At 48.0% G+C, this 20,337-nt stretch overlaps 1 protein-coding gene across 1 annotated transcript; it reads left to right on the top strand.

The window, feature by feature from the left end:
- Positions 1-7,598: 7,598 nt before the first annotated feature.
- LOC138950358 (zinc finger protein 493-like) lies at positions 7,599-18,030 on the top strand. Its single transcript, XM_070322102.1, has 3 exons — positions 7,599-7,698; positions 13,508-13,645; positions 14,218-18,030. The coding sequence occupies exons 2-3, from the start codon at positions 13,627-13,629 to the stop codon at positions 17,700-17,702; spliced, it is 3,504 nt and encodes a 1,167-aa protein (XP_070178203.1). The 5' UTR covers positions 7,599-7,698; positions 13,508-13,626; the 3' UTR covers positions 17,703-18,030.
- The last annotated feature ends 2,307 nt before the right edge of the window (positions 18,031-20,337 follow it).

Here is a 20,337-nt window from a genome sequence, read left to right as displayed (position 1 = left end):
CAACTGCGGGCCGCAGGCAGCGCACCTCTGTGAGCAAGTTTCACGTGTCTGGACAAGTTGACAGCCTCACAAAAGGAGGCTCCACACTGCCTGCAGCCAAAGGGTTTAACACTCATAACGAGACGCATTCCACCGCCCTTCTTCAACACGGACCTGAATTTGAGAACCTTGCGATCAGCCACCCTCCGCCGCCTGTGAGTGTGTTTCACATGCCGGGCAAAGTCGGCCGCTTTAGAAAAGGATTCGCCACACTTGCGGCAGTCTAAACGTTTCACAGAACCTGGTTCACATCTGCTTTCTACAGAACCTGGTTCACTTCTGCTTTCTACTTCTGGCTGGGGTGTTAGTGAAGCGTGGTCTGCACCCAGTCCATTCCGGTGTACCAACTTCTTATGCCGAGACAAATACGCAGCGCTCATGAAAGAACGGTCACAGATGCTGCATCCGAAAGGCTTTTTATTTATGTGAAGCCATTGTGGGTGTCTACTTTTCACGGGTGGTTGCGTCTCTGGCTGGTCGTGTTTGACAACTTTCTTTTTCCTGTGTGTCAGCTTGACGTGCCTGGCTAGTTCAGTTGGCTGCGAAAAGTGAGTCCCGCAGACGGTGCACCGTAAACTGTGCTTAGCCAGGCCCCTGAACCTGAGCAGAAAATCCAGGGCACTGGGGTCTAGTTCTCTATAGGCTGTCTTGTGGATCTTCTTCACGTGCCTTGCTAGGTTGTGTTCCCGTGTAAAGACGTAACCACAAAGCTGGCACTTGAGACGATCGGTCTCTCCCGGCTGCGTCAAAGACTCGCTGGCTTGTTGCTCTCCGTGGAGGTCACCCTGAGTGCTGTCACCTTTCTGTTCAGTGGACATTTCTCTCGCGTCTTCTCTTCTCTCGCTAGTAGCAGATAAGGCTTGGTTATTCAGTGCAGGAATGTTCTGACTTCTTACCACTGAATTCTCGGTAGCGGACTCAGATGTAAGTTTTCTTGAGGTGTGCGAGGAACTGTCAGCTGTCGGTGGCACGTGTCTCTTTCTCTTTGCAGGTTCGTTTGAAACGCAGCCTTCCGCACTGCACTGTCTGCAGGATCCTCGTTTTCTTTTCTCTGTTTTCCTGTAAGCCAAGTCTTTTCTATCATTGTCTGTGGTCTGTGACGTGTCTGTGGTCTGTGACGTGTCTGTGGCAGGCTTTGGTCTCTCCACCAACCTCTCTGCCGAGGGGGCTGGTTCAGTGTGACGGTCTGTTAGCGTGGAACCCGGACAGTCCTGCAAAGAAGTCTGACACACAGAAGCGCTAATGTTACTGACAGCTTTGTGACTATTCCCAGCAACCTCAGAGTTAGACTTACTGTCTGGCGTGCAGCTTACATCTGCGCAACTTTCAGAAAGAATATGTGACACAGAGCTGTCACACTGACACAGCATTTCATCTGAACCATTATTCTCGCTATCGCCACCAAGACAAGTACTGACTGGATCAGACCTGATGATTTTACCGTCACGCTCACTACGACAAGTACTGACTGGATCAGATCTGATGATTTTCCCGTCACGCTCACTACGACAAGTACTGACTGGATCAGATCTGATGATTTTCCCGTCACGCTCACTACGACAAGTACTGACTGGATCAGATCTGATGATTTTCCCGTCACGCTCACTACGACAAGTACTGACTGGATCAGACCTGATGATTTTACCGTCACGCTCACTACGACAAGAAGCAAGGTTTGAGACCGAGTGCAGGCTGTTTTCAACTCTAGGAAGACCAGGAGTATGAGAGTCTGTCACACTAATAACACAACGAGGGTCTGTCACACTAGGAACATCAATGTTAGCTTCACTTTTCACTGCACGGACCTTTGCAGGAGGAACGTTCGCATCACAAGTCTTGTCTGAGCTGGCATCACAAGTCTTGTCTGAGCTGGCATCACAAGTCTTGTCTGAGCTGGCATCACAAGTCTTGCCTGAGCTGGCATCACAAGTCTTGCCTGAGCTGGCATCACAAGTCTTGTCTGAGCTGGCATCACAAGTCTTGTCTGAGCTGGCATCACAATGCAGTGCAACTTGTCTTTCAGCGTCCTGGGGTGAAGGAGTGCTCTCGTGCGTGGATGTCTCCTCAACAGCTTGCTCTGCCATGCCCTTTGCTGCTATTGTATCGTCTCCCATGATGGTCCCTATTTAAAAAAAAAAAGATACGATAAGAAAACTGTAACCAATATAACACATCCACACCCCCAGACCCACACACAAACCTTTGAAATTGAAGTCCATGTTTTTGTAAACTTCAAGATGAAAAATTGTCTCTTACTAGTCGAAGCACAAAATCACTTCACACACAGGACACATAAAAGGTTAATGATTAAAATGCACAATCAGATTAATTAAAAAGAAAACTGCACAATGATGTGAAAAGATCAATGATTAAAGTAATAACAGGCATAACTACACATGCACGCACACACACGCATACCCCCGCGGGTTAGGGGGAAGAATTTACCCGATGCTCCCCAGCATGTCATAAGAGGCGACTAACGGATTCTGTTTCTCCTTTTACCCTTGTTAAGTGTTTCTTGTATAGAATATAGTCAATTTTTGTGAAGATTTTAGTCAAGCAGTGGGGTGTTGCAGGTAGCTCTGTTTCCTCCTTGGGGATGAAGCTACCAGGGGAAGGGATTGTGTTGGAGGTGCGGGTAGAGGGGTAGCTCTCCCGGTGCTCCCCCTTGGACCTCCCTAGTCTAGGACCCTGGGTCTTCGCGAGGTGGCCATTGTGGCGTAATCCCTCCGGACTAGCATAACGTTTCCCTATCCCAAGACCGACCGTATCAACTAGGCAGCGCAAGCCCCTAGGCGAAACACGGCGGATCTAGAGGAGAGAACCTCGATAAAAAATTTGAGCTGCCATGAAGACGGAGCATGTTGGCTGAGGACAGCGGGCAGACCTCCTGTGCCGACACCCATCTACAGGAGAAAACCAGGCATGCACGCATCAAACCCAACGTGGCCATGGCAGTCAAACAGTATGTAAGAAATGTTAAGTCCTTTGTACTGGAAACTTGCATTCTCCCAGTAAGGTAATACGTTGCAAGCCCCTGGAGCAAATTTTTGATTAGTGCTTTTGTGAACAAGAAACAATTGACAAGTGGCTCTATCCCATCTCCCCCCCTTTCCCCGTCGCGATATAACCTTCGTGGTTGAAAACGACGTTAAACACCAAATAAAGAACACACACGCATGCAGTCACAAACACACACACACGGTGACACACAAACTACAGGGATGAGAAACTGAAGCGCCTGGTCGCCAGGGGCGAGTAATAAATCTGTGGGGCTAGTACAGTAGTAGAAACTGTATTGCAGCTGGCTCGGCTAGCAAGTACAAATTCTTGTCAAATGCAAAGCAAATTTCCGTTCCACTATTATGGTTCATTTTTGAAAACCAAATAATCACTGCATACGCAGAGAAACTTCTGTCGTCTGGAAAAAATCACTGCCATGTTCTATTACAAGAGAACGAGGCTCCCATCTTGATGCGCTTTCGATGTTTCACTGGGGCTGCATCCAGGCTGTTTCTACGTTCGCTACTCATTCCAAACATGTATGAGCTATCGTCAGGTTAACCCCCGTAAAAAAATAACTTAAAAAGACTGATGCTGAAAAAAAGAAGAAAAGCAAACAGCACAAGAAAGAGAAAACATGGACCATTCAAAGAAAACTGGAGAGCGACTGCGGGGAGGCCAGAGTGTTTGAGTAAGATGGGAAGTCAAAGATAATGGTCGCTTTTATTTTGTTCCAAATTTCTAAGATCATAGGAAGAGAAAAATAATGCATTTTGGTGTGGAACAACATAATTCAAGTTGGAAAATATCAAATAGTGCAAAACAAAAGATTGCTCATTGCAACATGTATTCGTCAGTGAAGATTGGAGCAAAAAGCCAGACAAGACGCCAGCTAAGCACGGTCCAGTTGTCGATCATACGTACCACTGCTATTTTGTGTGTATAAATACAAATCTGACCAGTCATTCACACTAACACTGTTTCATAGTTTGTTTATGTGGTATATCGGATGAGACGAAAAACCGAGGTCCCTTCGTGTACACTACATTGGGGTGTGCACGTTAAAGATCCCACGATTGACAAAAGGGTCTTTCATGGCAAAATTGCATAGGCATAGATAAAAATGTCCACCAAAATACCCGTGTGACTTGGAATAATATTAATAGGCCGTGAAAAGTAGGATATATATATGCGCCGGAATGGCTGCGATCTGCTGGCCGATGTGAATGCGTGATGCATTGTGTACAATTACAAACAAAAACATTTCTATCTCACACGGCATAAATAAATCCCTGCGCCTTGAATATGTGCGCGATATAAATTGCATAAAATTTAAAAATTTAAAAAAATCCCTGCGCTTAGAACTGTACCCACGGAATACGTGCGATATAAGCCTCATATTGATTGATTGATGACGGGCGCTGTGGCGTGGTGGTAAGACGTCGGCCTCCAAAGCGGAAGGTCGAGGGTTCGAATCCCGGCCGCGGCCGCCTGGTGGGTTAAGTGTGGAGATTTTTCCGATCTCCCAGGTCAACTTATGTGCAGACCTGCTAGTGGCTTATCCCCCTTCGTGTGTACACGCAAGCACAAGACCAAGTGCGCACGAAAAAGATCCTGTAATCCATGTCAGAGTTCGGTGGGTTATAGAAACACGAAAATACCCAGCATGCTACCTCCGAAAGCGGCGTATGGCTGCCTAAATGGCGGGGTAAAAACGGTCATACACGTAAAATTCCACTCGTGCAAAAACACGAGTGTACGTGGGAGTTTCAGCCCACGAACGCAGAAGAAGAAGAAGAAGATTGATTGATGATATATTTTGTACCAAGCTTGTACAATTTCTGGCAGGCTAGCAAGTGACTTCCTTGAGGCAAATCCCCCGACCGGCGATTTTTGAGATTTAGCCATCCATAAACACACAGAAGGATCCATAAGGTAGGCCAGATATTGTTACCAGCGTTTATGATGCCATCAGGTCTGTCACCCAGCAGGGTGTGTCTGTGACTGTTTTGGCCGTGGTCCCAGGCTCATGTCAAGGTCAAGGTGGTTAGTCCAGGCGTTTCCTTGGCAACAACAGCTGGTCTTGATGGAATGGCACTGGCAGCATTGGGTCAGCCTGTGCAATATAGGAGAATTTAGTGTTTCTGGTTACCTTACAAACCCTATATTTTCCTAATTCTTCTTCTTCTTCGTTCATGGGCTAAAACTCCAACTTTCACTCATGGTTTTGCACAAGTGTTTTTACCTGCCATTCAGACAGCCATACGCTGCTTTTGGGAGAAGGATGCTGGGTATTTTTGTGTTTCTATAACCCACCGAACTCTGACATGGATTACAGGATTTATTCCGTGAGCACTTGGTCTTACTGTTTTCCTAATTAATGTAATTTACCACAAAAGAAAAAGAAAATCCATAATAAATGACAAAACTTGATTTTGAAGACTTTACAAGAAAAGGTAGCCTCCCCATGACATCTCTAGGGGTGACACAGCTTGTACCAGTTTCAGCAATAAAAATCGGATAAACAAAGGGAAGTAAGCTCTCTAAATGCATACGACATGTGTAATAGAGTAAGTGAGAGTTATCTGGAACCAATCTCCTGGCGCCTGAGAGAATAAGAAGTACTGAAATGAACAAGGGGGCGGGGATGTAGCTCAGTCGGTAGCGCGCTGGATTTGTATTCAGTTGGCCGCTGTCAGCGTGAGTTCGTCCCCACGTTCGGCGAGAGATTTATTTCTCAGTCAACTTTGTGTGCAGACTCTCCTCGGTGTCCGAACACCCCCGTGTGTACACGCAAGCACAAGACCAAGTGCGCACGAAAAAGATCCTGTAATCCATGTCAGAGTTCGGTGGGTTATAGAAACACGAAAATACCCAGCATGCTTCCTCCGAAAACGGCGTATGGCTGCCTAAATGGCGGGGTAAAAAACGGTCATACACGTAAAATTCCACTCGTGCAAAAAACACGAGTGTACGTGGGAGTTTCAGCCCACGAACGCAGAAGAAGAAGAAGAAGAAATGAACAAGCGACTTTCATCCTCATTACTTCCCTTTGTTTATCAGATCTCGAGTCTAAACAGCGCTCTACCTCATTTGTTTAAGATTCTCTCAGCAATTACAAGTCCCATGGGTATTTTTTGTGTGCGGTAAATCAATCTGAACAAAACAACAACAAAAACAAACAAGGATCCATATCATAAGGCAGATGTAAGGTTGTTACCAGTGTTCAAGATACCATCAGGTCTGTCACCCAGGACGGTGTGACTGTGTTGGCCGTGGTCCCAGGCTCATGTGAAGGTCAAGGTGGCTAGTCCAGACGTTGCCTTGGTAACAACACCTGGTCTTGTTGGCACGGCAGCATCGGATCAGACTGTGCAAAGAGAGAAGAGCATTAAGTGGTTCCGGTTCTTTCCAACACTATGTTTTCCTCATAACTGTAGAACTATCTTTACCTTTCAATAAAAATAAAATAAATACAATTTATTAAAAATGACCAAACTTGATTTTGTAGACTTGAGAAGGAAAGTATGATGGCTTACTAGTGCCAAAACTGAAAATTAGTCATTAACACATGAAAATTACTTACAAAATGATGTCATGAAAATTACTAATTTTCAAGTGTTAATAACTAATTTTCAGTTTTGGCTCGCTTCCCGATGGTTTACTAGCGCCAAAACTAAAAATGAGTAATTTTCGCATGTTAATTACTCATTTTCATGTGCCTCGTGACTGTGGAGGCTCAATACCGCCATTTTTCTTCTCTCGGTTCGAACATTTTCGAATCAATTGTCCCTCACTAATACACTACAGAGCAAATTAAATTTAAGAGTGTGGTAGTGGAAACAAATATGAGGTACAGCTGTCTGCCCGACAACCTGTCGAATAAGGAATTATATTGAAATATATTTATAGTGAGACCACAGCCGATCAAAAGTCCGTCTGCTACGAACAGCTTCGATTCGAACGTTTTCGGGGTCGATTATTTTTTTCTGAGATAACCAAAACAACGTTAAGGAAAGCGCTATTGCAACAAAACTGTGACATGCATCTTCATGTCGGATAACTTGCTCGATAAGGCCTTCTGTTAAAAGAATGTCATTAAAATCCGCCCCCTCTTTTCTTTACAAAAACTGCCCGCAGTTGGAAACTAAAAAAAATAACAAAAACAAAAATCAGTATCACCACTGTGTTAAGGTGAATGTCCTCGCCTGTAGAGGGAACAGAGTTGAGCGAGTCTCTAAAATGATGTATCCTCGAAGAAACGGAGTCCGGGAGTGCGAGAGATAACTTCTGCAAACTAAAACTTCCGAAGCGAAAATGCAAGGTTCTGCAATCACTAATACACTTAAGATTTTGAATGTGAAACGCAAAATAGGAACTGAAATTGGTGCATATTTGCGCTTAGCATCCAAGGCAGCCTTTCATGATGATTATTGGTGCAAATGCGTTCGAATTATCAGTGTGAAAAAGTGTCACCCTTTCCCTAGCATGTCGTCAATTTCCCCGGAAATGCTTTCCTCGCAAGGGAAACAATTCTGGATTCAACCGGAAGTGACCTCTGCTGCAAAACCCAGACAAAAGATTGAGGAAGAGGCAGAGGTATTTAACTCATTAAGATGAGAATTTCTTCTTTCTGCCTACAATCGACCACTCGAGGTATGTTTCCTGACGTCTTCTTATTGATATTTTTCCTATTCTGATTGTGAGACATTCAGATATGAGGTTGTCAACGATAAAATGTCGTTCGGCGGGTACCCAACCCCATCATTACCGCGTCAGACATGGCTCCCCCCATTCATCAAAGTAAACTATCTTCGTGTCTTAAGGATCTTGAGATTATGCATAATCAACTGATCAGTTCGCATGCAATGGAGATAATGAAGGACAGACGAGAACATTCGATATTATGGAAAGCAACAGTGTGACATATTTTGGCTAAACTCGAGTACACAGGCGCGTACCACATAGACAACTGGTTTATCTCCCTTGAGTTCGGCGTCTGCTTGCGTCTGTGACTGTGAGAAGGAAATATAGGAGAAAGAGCTGCGGTTTTGCGTTAAAGACGCCCACGGATGGTTTGTTTCTACTTTTTGGGGTTATGTTGAACTTTAACTCTAAGGGAAATTCAGGGACGTTTTGCCAAGTGCATTCCAACTCCAAGCCTACTTTTGCAGATCTTGATTTTATTTGTAAGTGTAACTCACTTGACTAACTGTAAGCAAGAGCAACTTATACTGTCTCTGTCTGTCTCAGTGTCTGGTGTCTTTACAAAACAGACATTTATCTTTTTAAAATATTGTGTGTGTGTAGGAAGGTAGGCAATCACTTTTTTTTTTTAAGCTTTTTTTTTCTAATGAATTTACTAATGTGTACAAATTTAACCTACTTGACAGGGAAATAAGTGCGCGACTCGGGCGCTTTCGCTTTCAATGCGTTTTCTGCACTCGTTTTCTTGTGTGTTTTTTTTGGGTTTTTTGACAAATGTAATAAAAAGTTATAGGGTCGGCCCCTAAAAATAGGGTAGGTCGGGTTACCGTAACCACACCTATTTTTTTTTAGGCCTAAGACTAAGAGGTGTCATTTATCAACAAAAACAATCACATCTTTTCTTCCTTTTGACTTTAGGTTAATGACTAATGTTTCCAGATAAACTATGAGTATGACTATGAATCGAAGACGGGCGCTGTGGCGGGGTGGTAAGACGTCGGCCTCTTAATCGGAAGGTCGAGGGTTCGAATCCCGGCCGCGGCCGCCTGGTGGGTTAAGTGTGGAGATTTTTCCGATCTCCCAGGTCAACTTATGTGCAGACCTGCTAGTGGCTTATCCCCCTTCGTGTGTACACGCAAGCACAAGACCAAGTGCGCACGGAAAAGATCCTGTAATCCATGTCAGAGTTCGGTGGGTTATAGAAACACGAAAATACCCAGCATGCTTCCTCCGAAAGCGGCGTATGGCTGCCTTAATGGCGGGGTAAAAACGGTCATACACGTAAAATTCCACTCGTGCAAAAATACGAGTGTACGTGGGAGTTTCAGCGCACGAACGCAGAAGAAGAAGTATAAGTGTGACTATGAATGGAGACAAGGGTTGAGGTGTGTGTGTGTGTGTGTCACTGTGTGTAGTGGGGGTGGGGGTGATGGGGAGGAACACACCGTCATCTGGCATAAGTCTAAGAGTAATGAGGTGTCATTTAGGCCAAAAAGAAAAATATGTCTGTTTCCGGTAACATCGCCGAAAAAAATAGATTCGGTCGGTGGGTGGTTTTAAAAAAAAAAAAAATTTATTTAAAAAAAAAAATTTTTCTTACAAAGTTAAAAAACAAAGGAATACTGTACTCATCAATACAAGAACGGGACAAGACGGTACGAATTTTCGCTTATGGAAGCTTCATTTTCTTACGTTTTGTTAACGTCTTTTTACGTGTTTATTTATTTATTTTTTTAAACGCTTCCCTAGTTTACTTACAATTATTTAGCACATGTTTTTGTCCAAGATATATTGAAACTAAATAAAGTATACTTGACTTCATATTTTTTATATTTAGTCAAGTTTTGACTAAATTTGTTAACATCGAGGGGGAATCGAAACGAGGGTCGTGGTGTGTGTGTGTGCGTGCGTGTGTGTGTGCATGTGTGTGTGTGTGTAGAGCGATTCAGACTAAACTACTGGACCGATCTTTATGAAATTTGACATGAGAGTTCCTGGGTATGAAATCCCCGAACGTTTTTTTCATTTTTTTGATAAATGTCTTTGATGACGTCATATCTGGCTTTTCGTGAAAGTTGAGGCGGCACTGTCACGCCCTCATTTTTCAACCAAATTGGTTCAAATTTTGGTCAAGTAATCTTCGACGAAGCCCGGACTTCGGTATTGCATTTCAGCGTGGTGGCTTAAAAATTAATTAATGACTTTGGTCATTAAAAATCGGAAAATTGTAAAAAAAAAAATAAAAATTTATAAAACGATCCAAATTTACGTTTATCTTATTCTCCATCATTTGCTGATTCCAAAAACATATACATATGTTATATTCGGATTAAAAACAAGCTCTGAAAATTAAATATATAAAAATCATTATCAAAATTAAATTGTCCAAATCAATTTAAAAACACTTTCATCTTATTCCTTGTCGGTTCCTGATTCCAAAAACATATAGATATGATATGTTTGGATTAAAAACACGCTCAGAAAGTTAAAACAAAGAGAGGTACAGAAAAGCGTGCTATCCTTCTTAGCGCAACTACCGTAAAGTACCTTGTAAGCGCCCAGTATCGCGTAAGCGCCCACCCCCCACTTTTAGTCCAAAACCGAGCATAGGGTATAGTACCTTGTAAGCGCCCACCCCCCACTTTACACCATTGAAATCAGGGGAAATAAAAATTCCGCACTTGATCTGCTAGTTTTGTGAATGATTTCCCTTTCTTGCAAACCCTATCACGTGTGTCTGCACGCCTTGGATCTAAACGCCTGCAAGTCAATGATTACAAGATGCCGCGGATCAAATCGTACACCGTTGCATTTAAGCTGTCAGCTCTTGACTATTTGGATAATAACGCCAATGGAAACACACACACTCACACACACACACACACACACACACACACACATACACACACACACACACACAAACACACAATACTCCCCCTCCTCTCGCTCTCTCTCTCTCACTCTCTCTCTCTCTCTCTTTATCTCTCTCTCTCTGTCTCTGTCTGTCTGTCTGTCTGTCTGTCTCTCTCTCTCTCTCTCTCTCTCTCTCTCTCTCTCTCTCTCTCTGTGCCCAAAACAGTCTTTGGCCAAGTAAAATAGACTGCTGCCCATATCCACAAGACGTACGCCTTGTTCAAGGGAAACAGAGACACAGTGCGGCCGACTGCGGCACCTCTGCAGACAAGAAAAGGATGTGACGACATGTGTCTTCCCAAGCTCTTCTAATGACAATACGAACAAGACAAACAATGGATGATGAAAAAAAAAAGAAGATATGATTACGAAGTGATCAAAGATCACATTTCTTACTGAAAACTGCTCGTGCATAGGGTGTAGTACCGAGTAAGCGCCCACCCCCTACTTTGGGTCGGAATTGGTGCACAGGGGGGGTGGGCGCTTACAAGGTACTTTACGGTACTACCCCGCTCTTCTTGTCAATTTCACTGCCTTTGCCATGAGCGGTGGCCTGACGATGCTACGAGTAAAATGGTATTGCGTTCAGTTTCATTCTGTGAGTTCGACAGCTACTTGACTAAATATTGTATTTTCGCCTTACGCGACTTGTTTGTTTTTGTTTTTTTGTTTTTTTGTACGAAAAGCGGAACAAAACTTTAGGGTCGGCGCTTAAAAATAGGGTCGGTCGGGTTACCGGAAACAGACATATTTTTCTTGTTGGCCTTATTTCCCCCAAAATGTCATGACTTGACTTGACTTGGCTTGGCTTCACCGCTCCAGTATAGTTTTTTCTTAAAAGACACTTGGTGGTGTGCGCAGCGTCTAAAAGTAAAACTATGATGCAATTTGGCACTCCGGGTCGAATTTCGAGATGGAGATGGTGCCAGTGGGCGTCTAGTCTGCTTTTGTGACTGTTGACAGATGGGGCACTAACAACTGACTCAGGAGGACTGTTCCTTGTGTTGACTACTCTGTTGCTTAAAAAGTTATTTCATCTTTTCTTCCTTTTGACTTATTGATTTCAGATTAACTAATAACTATGAATCATCAGATTAACTGTGAATCAAGACAAGGGTTGTCGTGTGTGTCACTCTGTGTGAGTGTGTGTTTGGGGGGGGGGGGATGGGGGGGGGGGGGTGCAGCTATTTCCAGAAAACTACCGGACAGATCTCTGCAACACTTGACATATAGGTGTAAATTCTTTCAGAAGATACTCCCACTAGTCCCAGATACAAATTTAAAAAATGATAACGTGGTACTGATATCCTTCTCTGAATCAGAACAACACATTGTTAACACTACTTTAAAAAAAAAATTTTAATGATTAAATAGACCCTAGTTTTTTTCAGATTGTTTAATCTCAATGTCTGTAAAGTGCTGTTCACATAGCAGACCTTTTACCAACTTTCTCCCAACTTCAAGCAATTTTAGTCGACACCAAGTTAAATCAAAATTGCTGCCGATGTGAACAGCATAAACGCTCAAACTAGTTTTAAGCGGCGATTTGACGGGCGCAGTGGCGTGGTGGTAAGACGGGAGGTCGTGAGTTTGAATCCCGGTCGCTGCCGCCTGGTGGGTTAAGAGTGGAGATTTTTCTGATCTCCCAGGTCAACTTATGTACAGACCTGCTAGTACATAGTGACTTAACCCCCTTCCTGTGTACACGCAAGCACAAGACCAAGTGCGCACGGAAAGGATCCTGTAATCCATGTCAGAGTTTGGTGGGTTATGAAAACACGAAAATACCCAGCATGCCTACCCAACGAAAGCGGAGTGAGCTGACTATGCTCTCAGAGTATAGTGTGGGGAACCTATATGGGCAAACGAGCTCACACGTAACCAGAAAATTCTGGAACGCTGAAGAAGAAGAAGTCTCAAAGTGAAAGTGGATGTTTTCAGGAAATTGCGCAGGCGCAAATATACGATCTCTCACAGCACATATTTGCAAGAATAAGGCCACAGGCTTCAGCTGACAAGCTACAAGTACATCTAATTTTCTCATGGGCCTATGTACTCACGTGTCCAGCAAAACTTTGGCGAGTTCAGTATCCCCTTTGTGACGAAAACAATCTTTCTTTCAGCGCGACCCAGCGCTGGTGCTGCGTGGTGATGAAGCAAGGAGTCCACTTTCTCTTCTGAGCAGATTTAGTGGCCTTGACAGCTTTAGACGGGTTTACTTCTATCTTTTTTGCCATTGTACGCAGACGCGCTTTGACTGTCTCCGACGCCATCTTTGGTTAACGAAACGTCACGAAGTGACGTCAACGGTCTAAAAATAGCCCAAGTCCTGGAGAACTGATGCTAAACAATGCAATAAAGAATTAATTATTTCTCGTAATTGGTAAGGACTTCAAACCTAAAACTTTGCAGGAAGCTTAATTTATACATCCCCACAACGATGGGAAAAGCCCTGGAAGTAATTAAACTAATCAAATAGGACTATATGTCAGCCTTTAAAGCAATCAGTAAGCGCTAGTATAAGGAAAGTCTACGCAAAATCTGCGACAAGTCAGGGCCGAGTCGACCAGTGCTCTGCTGAGGTTTTGAGTCGTGACTAAATCTGTCCTAAATTGTTGGGGCCGTTCACATGGCAGATCCTTTGTCGACTTGGGAGCGATTTCAAACCAACATCAAGTTGGAGAAAAGTTTGTTGAAAGTCTGCCTTGTGAACGGCACTTAAGTGTGATGTCTCCAGTAAGACATGACTTTTTTCTCATATTTTTGTTTGAGAGAGAGTGAAGTTCCACAGTAATGTTTCAGTTATGCAATTAATTTGAGTATTGATTTATTTTGTTTTTGACAGTTACACCGCTCTGTGTGTGAGTTGCTGCAAAATCCAGCGGGACACGACCAGACGACAACATTTGGCTGAAGTGGGCCGTGGTGGAAGTGAAGATGTTCTAGGCGTAGTCCACTTGCACAATGGAGCAGCTTCCGCAGGGTGAGGGACCAGCAGACACGTGACACTGTTTTCACTGCTCTGTGTATGTGTGTCACTGTGTGTGCCAGTTGTCACTGTGTGGGTGGGTGTCACTGTGTGTGTGTGTGTCAGTTGTCACTGTGTGTGTGTCACTGTGTGTGTCAGTTGTCACTGTGTGTGGGTGGGTGTCACTGTGTATGTGTGTCACTGTGTGTGTCAGTTGTCACTGTGTGGGTGGGTGTCACTGTGTGTGTGTCACTGTGTGTCAGTTGTCTTTGTGTGTGTGTATGTGTCAGTGTGTGAATGTGTGAGGATGTTTGTGTGTGTGACTATGCATGTGTGTTATTATGTGCCCCCCTCCCCCCCCCCCCCCCCAACAAAAACAAAAAAAATGCTTCCAGTTACAAGCCCCCCAAAAACTAGGGTACTACAAATTCTGTCAGTGTTGTCAGGGGATCACCTTTCCTTCCCACTGAAAAAAAAGAAGTTTGTGTTAGTTAGACTTAGACTTAAAGTGAGAGATAAGATTCTTCCTCTATGTGTGTGTGTGTGTGTGTGTATTTGTGTTCTCATGTAATGTGTGAATGTTACAGGAGCAGTGATGCAGGGCCCGGGCCCCCAGAGTATGGCCAACCTTCACATGAGACAGACCCCCCCTGCACAGTCCATACCCACCTCCCAAACCCACGACTGGATCAAACAAGAACAACAACAACAGCAGCAACACCACCAGCAACAACAACAACTGCAGCAACACCACCAACAACAGCAACACCATCACCAACTACAACAGCAGCAACAACAGCAGCAGCAGCAGCAACACCTGTACTCAACTGCACACCCAAACAACAACCCCGTTCAAGGACAGAACTGGAATCGAAACCCTTTCCCTGATTGTCAGAGAGCAGCCGACAACCAGCGCCCCCTAGGTTCCGGCGTGCACAATTATCCAACCATTGACAGTGAGCCGCTGACGGCGTTCAGTACGTCCGTCTTCAACATCTGGGGCATCAACCCAGACACACTGGCCAACGCTGAGGCGTCGGATAGCGTCAGGTACGAGCCAGTGCCGACAACGTACACCCAGGATCAGTTGGGGAACCAAAAAGCAGAGACGGCTACATGCAGCGTACAGGCCGGCGGAGAGAAGGTGGAAAGCATCGGCTTGCAGTCGTTCGGCGCTCTAGCTGCCAGTCTCAGCTCAGGCCGCAAGAAATCGCAGAAGTCTACAGTGAGTACTCCTGCGGTACCGAAGATCACCCCCTCCCCGACGTCGCCACGACCGAGACCGCACATCTGCAAGGAATGCGGCGCCACCTTTGCGTGGCAGAAAAACTTGAGCAGACACATGCGTAAGCACACGGGTGAAAGGCCGTACGCGTGCGAGGAGTGCGACAAGAAGTTCGCCCAGAACAGTCATCTCAAGGTGCACATGCTGAAGCACTCGGGCGTCAAGCCCTTCGTGTGTCAGGAGTGTGGGGCGGCCTTCACGCGCGCGTGTCACCTGGACAGACACAAACTGAAGAAACACCTGGAGAAGCTGATAGAGCAGAGTGCCGTGGAGGGAGCTCAGGCCAAGCCCAAAGCAAAGAAGATGAAGGATGCGTCCGGGCTGCAGGCAAACGTACAAACAGCGTCCTCTTCAGTCCAAGCCGGCGTGTCAGCAAACCAACAAACCGCGGTGACAAACTCTGACTGGGAGCAAGGCGCCAAATGCAACAGCGAAACTCAGACCGCCGGAGTCGCTGGGCAGGCAGTGATCCAGGCCAGGAACCTTTCTGGCAACATGCTGCAGCAGCCCAACGCTTCACAGAAATCCAATAGCAAGAAAACCACCGCTGCTGCTGCTTCTACTGGCAGCGATAAGCCGCGTAAACCCTACGCCTGCTCCCAGTGTGGCTCTGCTTTCCGCTGGCCCAGCAACCTCAACCGACACCTGCTCAAACACACGGGGCAGCGGCCCTACAAGTGCGGAGAATGTGGGGCTGCCTTCACCCAGTCCAACCACCTGGAGAGACACGGCCGTATTCACACCGGGGAAAGACCGTACGCCTGTGAGCAGTGCAGCGCCAAGTTCCGCCGGGCCAGCCACCTGAAGAAACACTTGGTGAAACACATCCAGGAAGCGCAGGCTGCCACCACCGCCATGTCAGCGCCGGCAGTCACGGATGAGAATGCGTTCCCTCAAGCGGTAAAAACCGAGGACACCCTTGAGCTGACCAACCTTGAAGCCGTTCAGGCGTGGAGCAGAAACGATGGCGTCACCACGACGCAAACACTGCCCACCATCGCTGATATTGCTGCCGATATACACCAGCAGCAGCAGATGGCGTCAACCAGCAACCAGCCCCAACTTGCAACTGTGGACGAGCATTTCGCTGACATGTTCACAGAAAACAAGAACCCCACTTCCAGCAAAGCATCTGGTAAGGCTAAAAACGCCCAGAGTTCTGCTCAAGCTGACGTTCGCAAGCACAGCTCCGGATTGAAGTTGTACGCTTGTAGTGAGTGTGATGCTGTCTTCCCGTGGCCGAGCAGCTTGAACAGACACATGCTCAAACACACAGGAGAGAAACCCTACACGTGCCAGGAGTGCGGCACGTCGTTCAAGCAGTCCAACCATCTCAACCGACACATGCTGAAGCACACGGGGCAGCGGCCGTTCAAGTGTGACCAGTGCGACGCCAGCTTCACACGCTCCACCCGCCTAAAGAAACACATGCTTAGCCACACCAGGAGAAAGCCCCACGTCTGCAAACACTGCGACGCTCGCTTCCGACTAGCAAGCAACCTCAAGCGTCACATGGCCAAACACGCCAATCAGAACTCGGCGGAAAACATCATGCCCAAGCCCGCCAATGCAGCGGAGGAAACTGTGTATGCTCAAGCGTTCAACAACGAATCCAGCTTCATGGTCAGCCCTGAGAATATCAAGCGGTCGCCGGGAAGCGCCGGCTATGGTGGAATGCCGGAATCAAACCCTGGCATGTTTGTGAATCAGGGCTGGAGTACCACGGTGGAGCCGATGGCAGCTACGGAGATGAACACCGGTACTGTGCTGCTACCGACAACTTCCAGCAGTCAGAACCAAGATCCACACAGCAGTTTTGCTGACGACGCAGCATCCGACGAGTCCAAGAACCTCGGCGGACAGAAGTCGTTTCCCTGCAATGAATGCGGGGCTGTGTTTCCCTGGCCCAGTAGTCTCAACAGACACATGCTGAAACACACGGGGGAGAAACCGTACGTGTGCGGAACATGCGGCGCCCGCTTCACCCAAACCAGCCACCTGGACCGACACATGCTGCAACACACCGGGGAAAGACCGTTCGCATGTACGCTGTGTGGAGCATCCTTCACCAGGTCGGCGCGCCTGAGCGAACACATGCTGATCCACACGAGCGAGAAGACGTACCCGTGCAAGATGTGCGACGCCAAGTTCCCCCAGTTGATGCTGCTCAACAGACACATGCTCAGTCACGCGGAACAGAGTTTTCACGTGTGCGATGTGTGTCACGCTCCGTTCACCAACGCCATGCACCTTAGCAACCACATGCAGAAGCACAAAGGGCCGCGGATCCTGGTTAGCAAGCCATATGACCCCACTCTCACCCAGCTGGACAACGTCAAGACAAACCTCTTCGCCAACGCCGAGCAACGCATCCACATCTGCGACGTATGCCAAGCTGCGTTCACCGATTCGGCCCACTTGAAAAACCACATGGAGAAACACAAAGGACCCAGCATGTTCCCCTGCAAACACTGCGGGATGACTTTCAGCCGAATCGACAACCTCAACCGACACTTGCTGACTCACGACACGAAGAGACCGCACGTCTGTGAGCAGTGCAGCGCGACCTTCGCGCAGGCGGTTCACCTGCGGAACCACATGACGAAGCACACGGGGGAGAGAAACCATGCGTGCGACCAGTGCAGCGCCAGGTTCAGAAGGTCGGACCACCTAAAGCGACACATGTTCACACACACCGAGCTGAGACCCTACGTGTGCGGTCAATGTGATGCCAAGTTCAAACAGTCAAGCCATCTCACCAAGCACATGCTCACACACAGGGCTTGAACCACGCGACACATGTTCACGTACAGGGCTTGAACCAAGCGACTAGGGTACACAGTACAGAAGAATGTTGAACAGTGCATGTGTACAATGGTACCCTATATTTAAGACACACCTACTCACTTCCAGAATCACTGTGTTAATGACCTGGCTTCATATAACATTGTCTGTTCATAACCTCTGTAAAATGTACCTTCATTTTATCACTCCTTTCTTCAGACCTGATTTTGTTCAGATTTGTGGAGGTCTTTAAATGGTGGTCACAGGGTACAGGAGAACTGTGTCCAGTGGAACACTCAATTTCAGACCCTCCCTGACCCAGCACAGTCACCCTCCCTGACCCAGCACAGTCACCCTCCCTCACCCAGCAGTCACCCTCCCTGACCCAGCACAGTCACCCCCCCCTGACCCAGCACAGTCACCCTCCCTGACCCAGCAGTCACCCTCCCTGACCCGGCACAGTCACCCTCCCTGACCCAGCACAGTCACCCTCCCTGACCCAGCACAGTCACCCTCCCTGACCCAGCACATTCACCCTCCCTGACCCGGCACAGTCACCCTCCCTGACCCAGCACAGTCACCCTCCCTGACCCAGCACAGTCACCCTCCCTGACCCAGCACAGTCACCCTCCCTGACCCGTCACCCTCCCTGACCCGGCACAGTCACCCTCCCTGACCCGGCACAGTCACCCTCCCTGACCCAGCACAGTCACCATCCCTGACCCGGCACATTCACCCTCCCTGACCCAGCACAGTCACCCTCCCTGACCCGGCACAGTCACCCTCCCTGACCCAGCACAGTCACCCTCCCTGACCCAGCACATTCACCCTCCCTGACCCAGCACAGTCACCCTCCCTGACCCAGCACAGTCACCCTCCCTGACCCAGCACAGTCACCCTCCCTGACCCAGCACAGTCACCCTCCCTGACCCGGCACAGTCACCCTCCCTGACCCGGCACAGTCACCCTCCCTGACCCGACACAGTCACCCTCCCTGACCCAGCACAGTCACCCTCCCTGACCCAGCACAGTCACCCTCCCTGACCCAGCACAGTCACCCTCCCTGACCCGGCACATTCACCCTCCCTGACCCAGCACAGTCACCCTCCCTGACCCAGCACAGTCACCCTCCCTGACCCGGCACAGTCACCCTCCCTGACCCGGCACAGTCACCCTCCCTGACCCAGCACAGTCACCCTCCCTGACCCAGCACAGTCACCCTCCCTGACCCAGCACAGTCACCCTCCCTGACCCAGCACAGTCACCCTCCCTGACCCTGCACAGTCACCCTCCCTGACCCAGCACAGTCACCCTCCCTGACCCAGCACAGTCACCCTCCCTCACCCAGCAGTCACCCTCCCTGACCCAGCACATTCACCCTCCCTGACCCAGCACAGTCACCCTCCCTGACCCGGCACAGTCACCCTCCCTGACCCAGCACAGTCACCCTCCCTGACCCAGCACTGTCACCCTCCCTGACCCGGCACAGTCACCCTCCCTGACCCAGCACAGTCACCCTCCCTGACCCAGCACAGTCACCCTCCCTGACCCAGCACAGTCACCCTCCCTGACCCGGCACAGTCACCCTCCCTGACCCGGCACAGTCACCCTCCCTGACCCGACACAGTCACCCTCCCTGACCCAGCACAGTCACCCTCCCTGACCCAGCACATTCACCCTCCCTGACCCAGCACAGTCACCCTCCCTGACCCAGCACATTCACCCTCCCTGACCCAGCACCGTCACCCTCTCTGACCCAGCACAGTCACCCTCCCTGACCCAGCACAGTCACCCTCCCTGACCCAGCACAGTCACCCTCCCTGACCCAGCACAGTCACCCTCCCTGACCCAGCACAGTCACCCTCCCTGACCCGGCACAGTCATCCTCCCTGACCCAGCACAGTCACCCTCCCTGACCCAGCACAGTCACCCTCCCTGACCCGGCACAGTCACCCTCCCTGACCCGGCACAGTCACCCTCCCTGACCCAGCACATTCACCCTCCCTGACCCAGCACAGTCACCCTCCCTGACCCAGCACAGTCACCCTCCCTGACCCAGCACATTCACCCTCCCTGACCCAGCACATTCACCCTCCCTGACCCAGCACAGTCACCCTCCCTGACCCAGCACAGTCACCCTCCCTGACCCAGCATGTTGCTCCATTTCTTCACTCCCGGGTCCCACCCCCACCCTATCCAAGCCTTGCTTTTTGAAATCGTCTGTTGATAACAGAGGTAAATGTATCCCTGTCCTATTCCCAACCCTCCTGCCTTTTTTTAAGTCATCATTTTCTCAAATATTGTTGTTTGGTCTTAAACTGAGGGTTCCACTGAGTAGGCCAGAAGGCTTTGATAATGATACTAAGGCTTTTTCCACTATGACAATCAGATGGTTTATGCTGTTGTTCGCTAGCATGCTGTTTATTCAGAGTATGTATATGTGATTGTATTTTGTGCGTGGGTGTGTGTATGTGCATACCTGTGAGTGTGAGTGTTGCTTTTTTTTAATATTTTTTTTTTGCCCCCCCCCTCCCCCCTTGCAGTTTCAAAACCAACCATGAAAAGTTTGCTTTTCGCCAAAAACAATGTTTTCTAATGTGAGTTGATTTATTGGTTTCCACTAAGTGACTGCAGTGAC

Source organism: Littorina saxatilis, linkage group LG16, assembly GCF_037325665.1.
Source record: "Littorina saxatilis isolate snail1 linkage group LG16, US_GU_Lsax_2.0, whole genome shotgun sequence".
In the NCBI taxonomy this organism is placed as follows: Eukaryota; Metazoa; Mollusca; class Gastropoda; order Littorinimorpha; family Littorinidae; genus Littorina; species Littorina saxatilis.
Note: the sequence above shows the minus strand (reverse complement) of the source record. Positions and strands in the feature narration are given on the sequence as shown.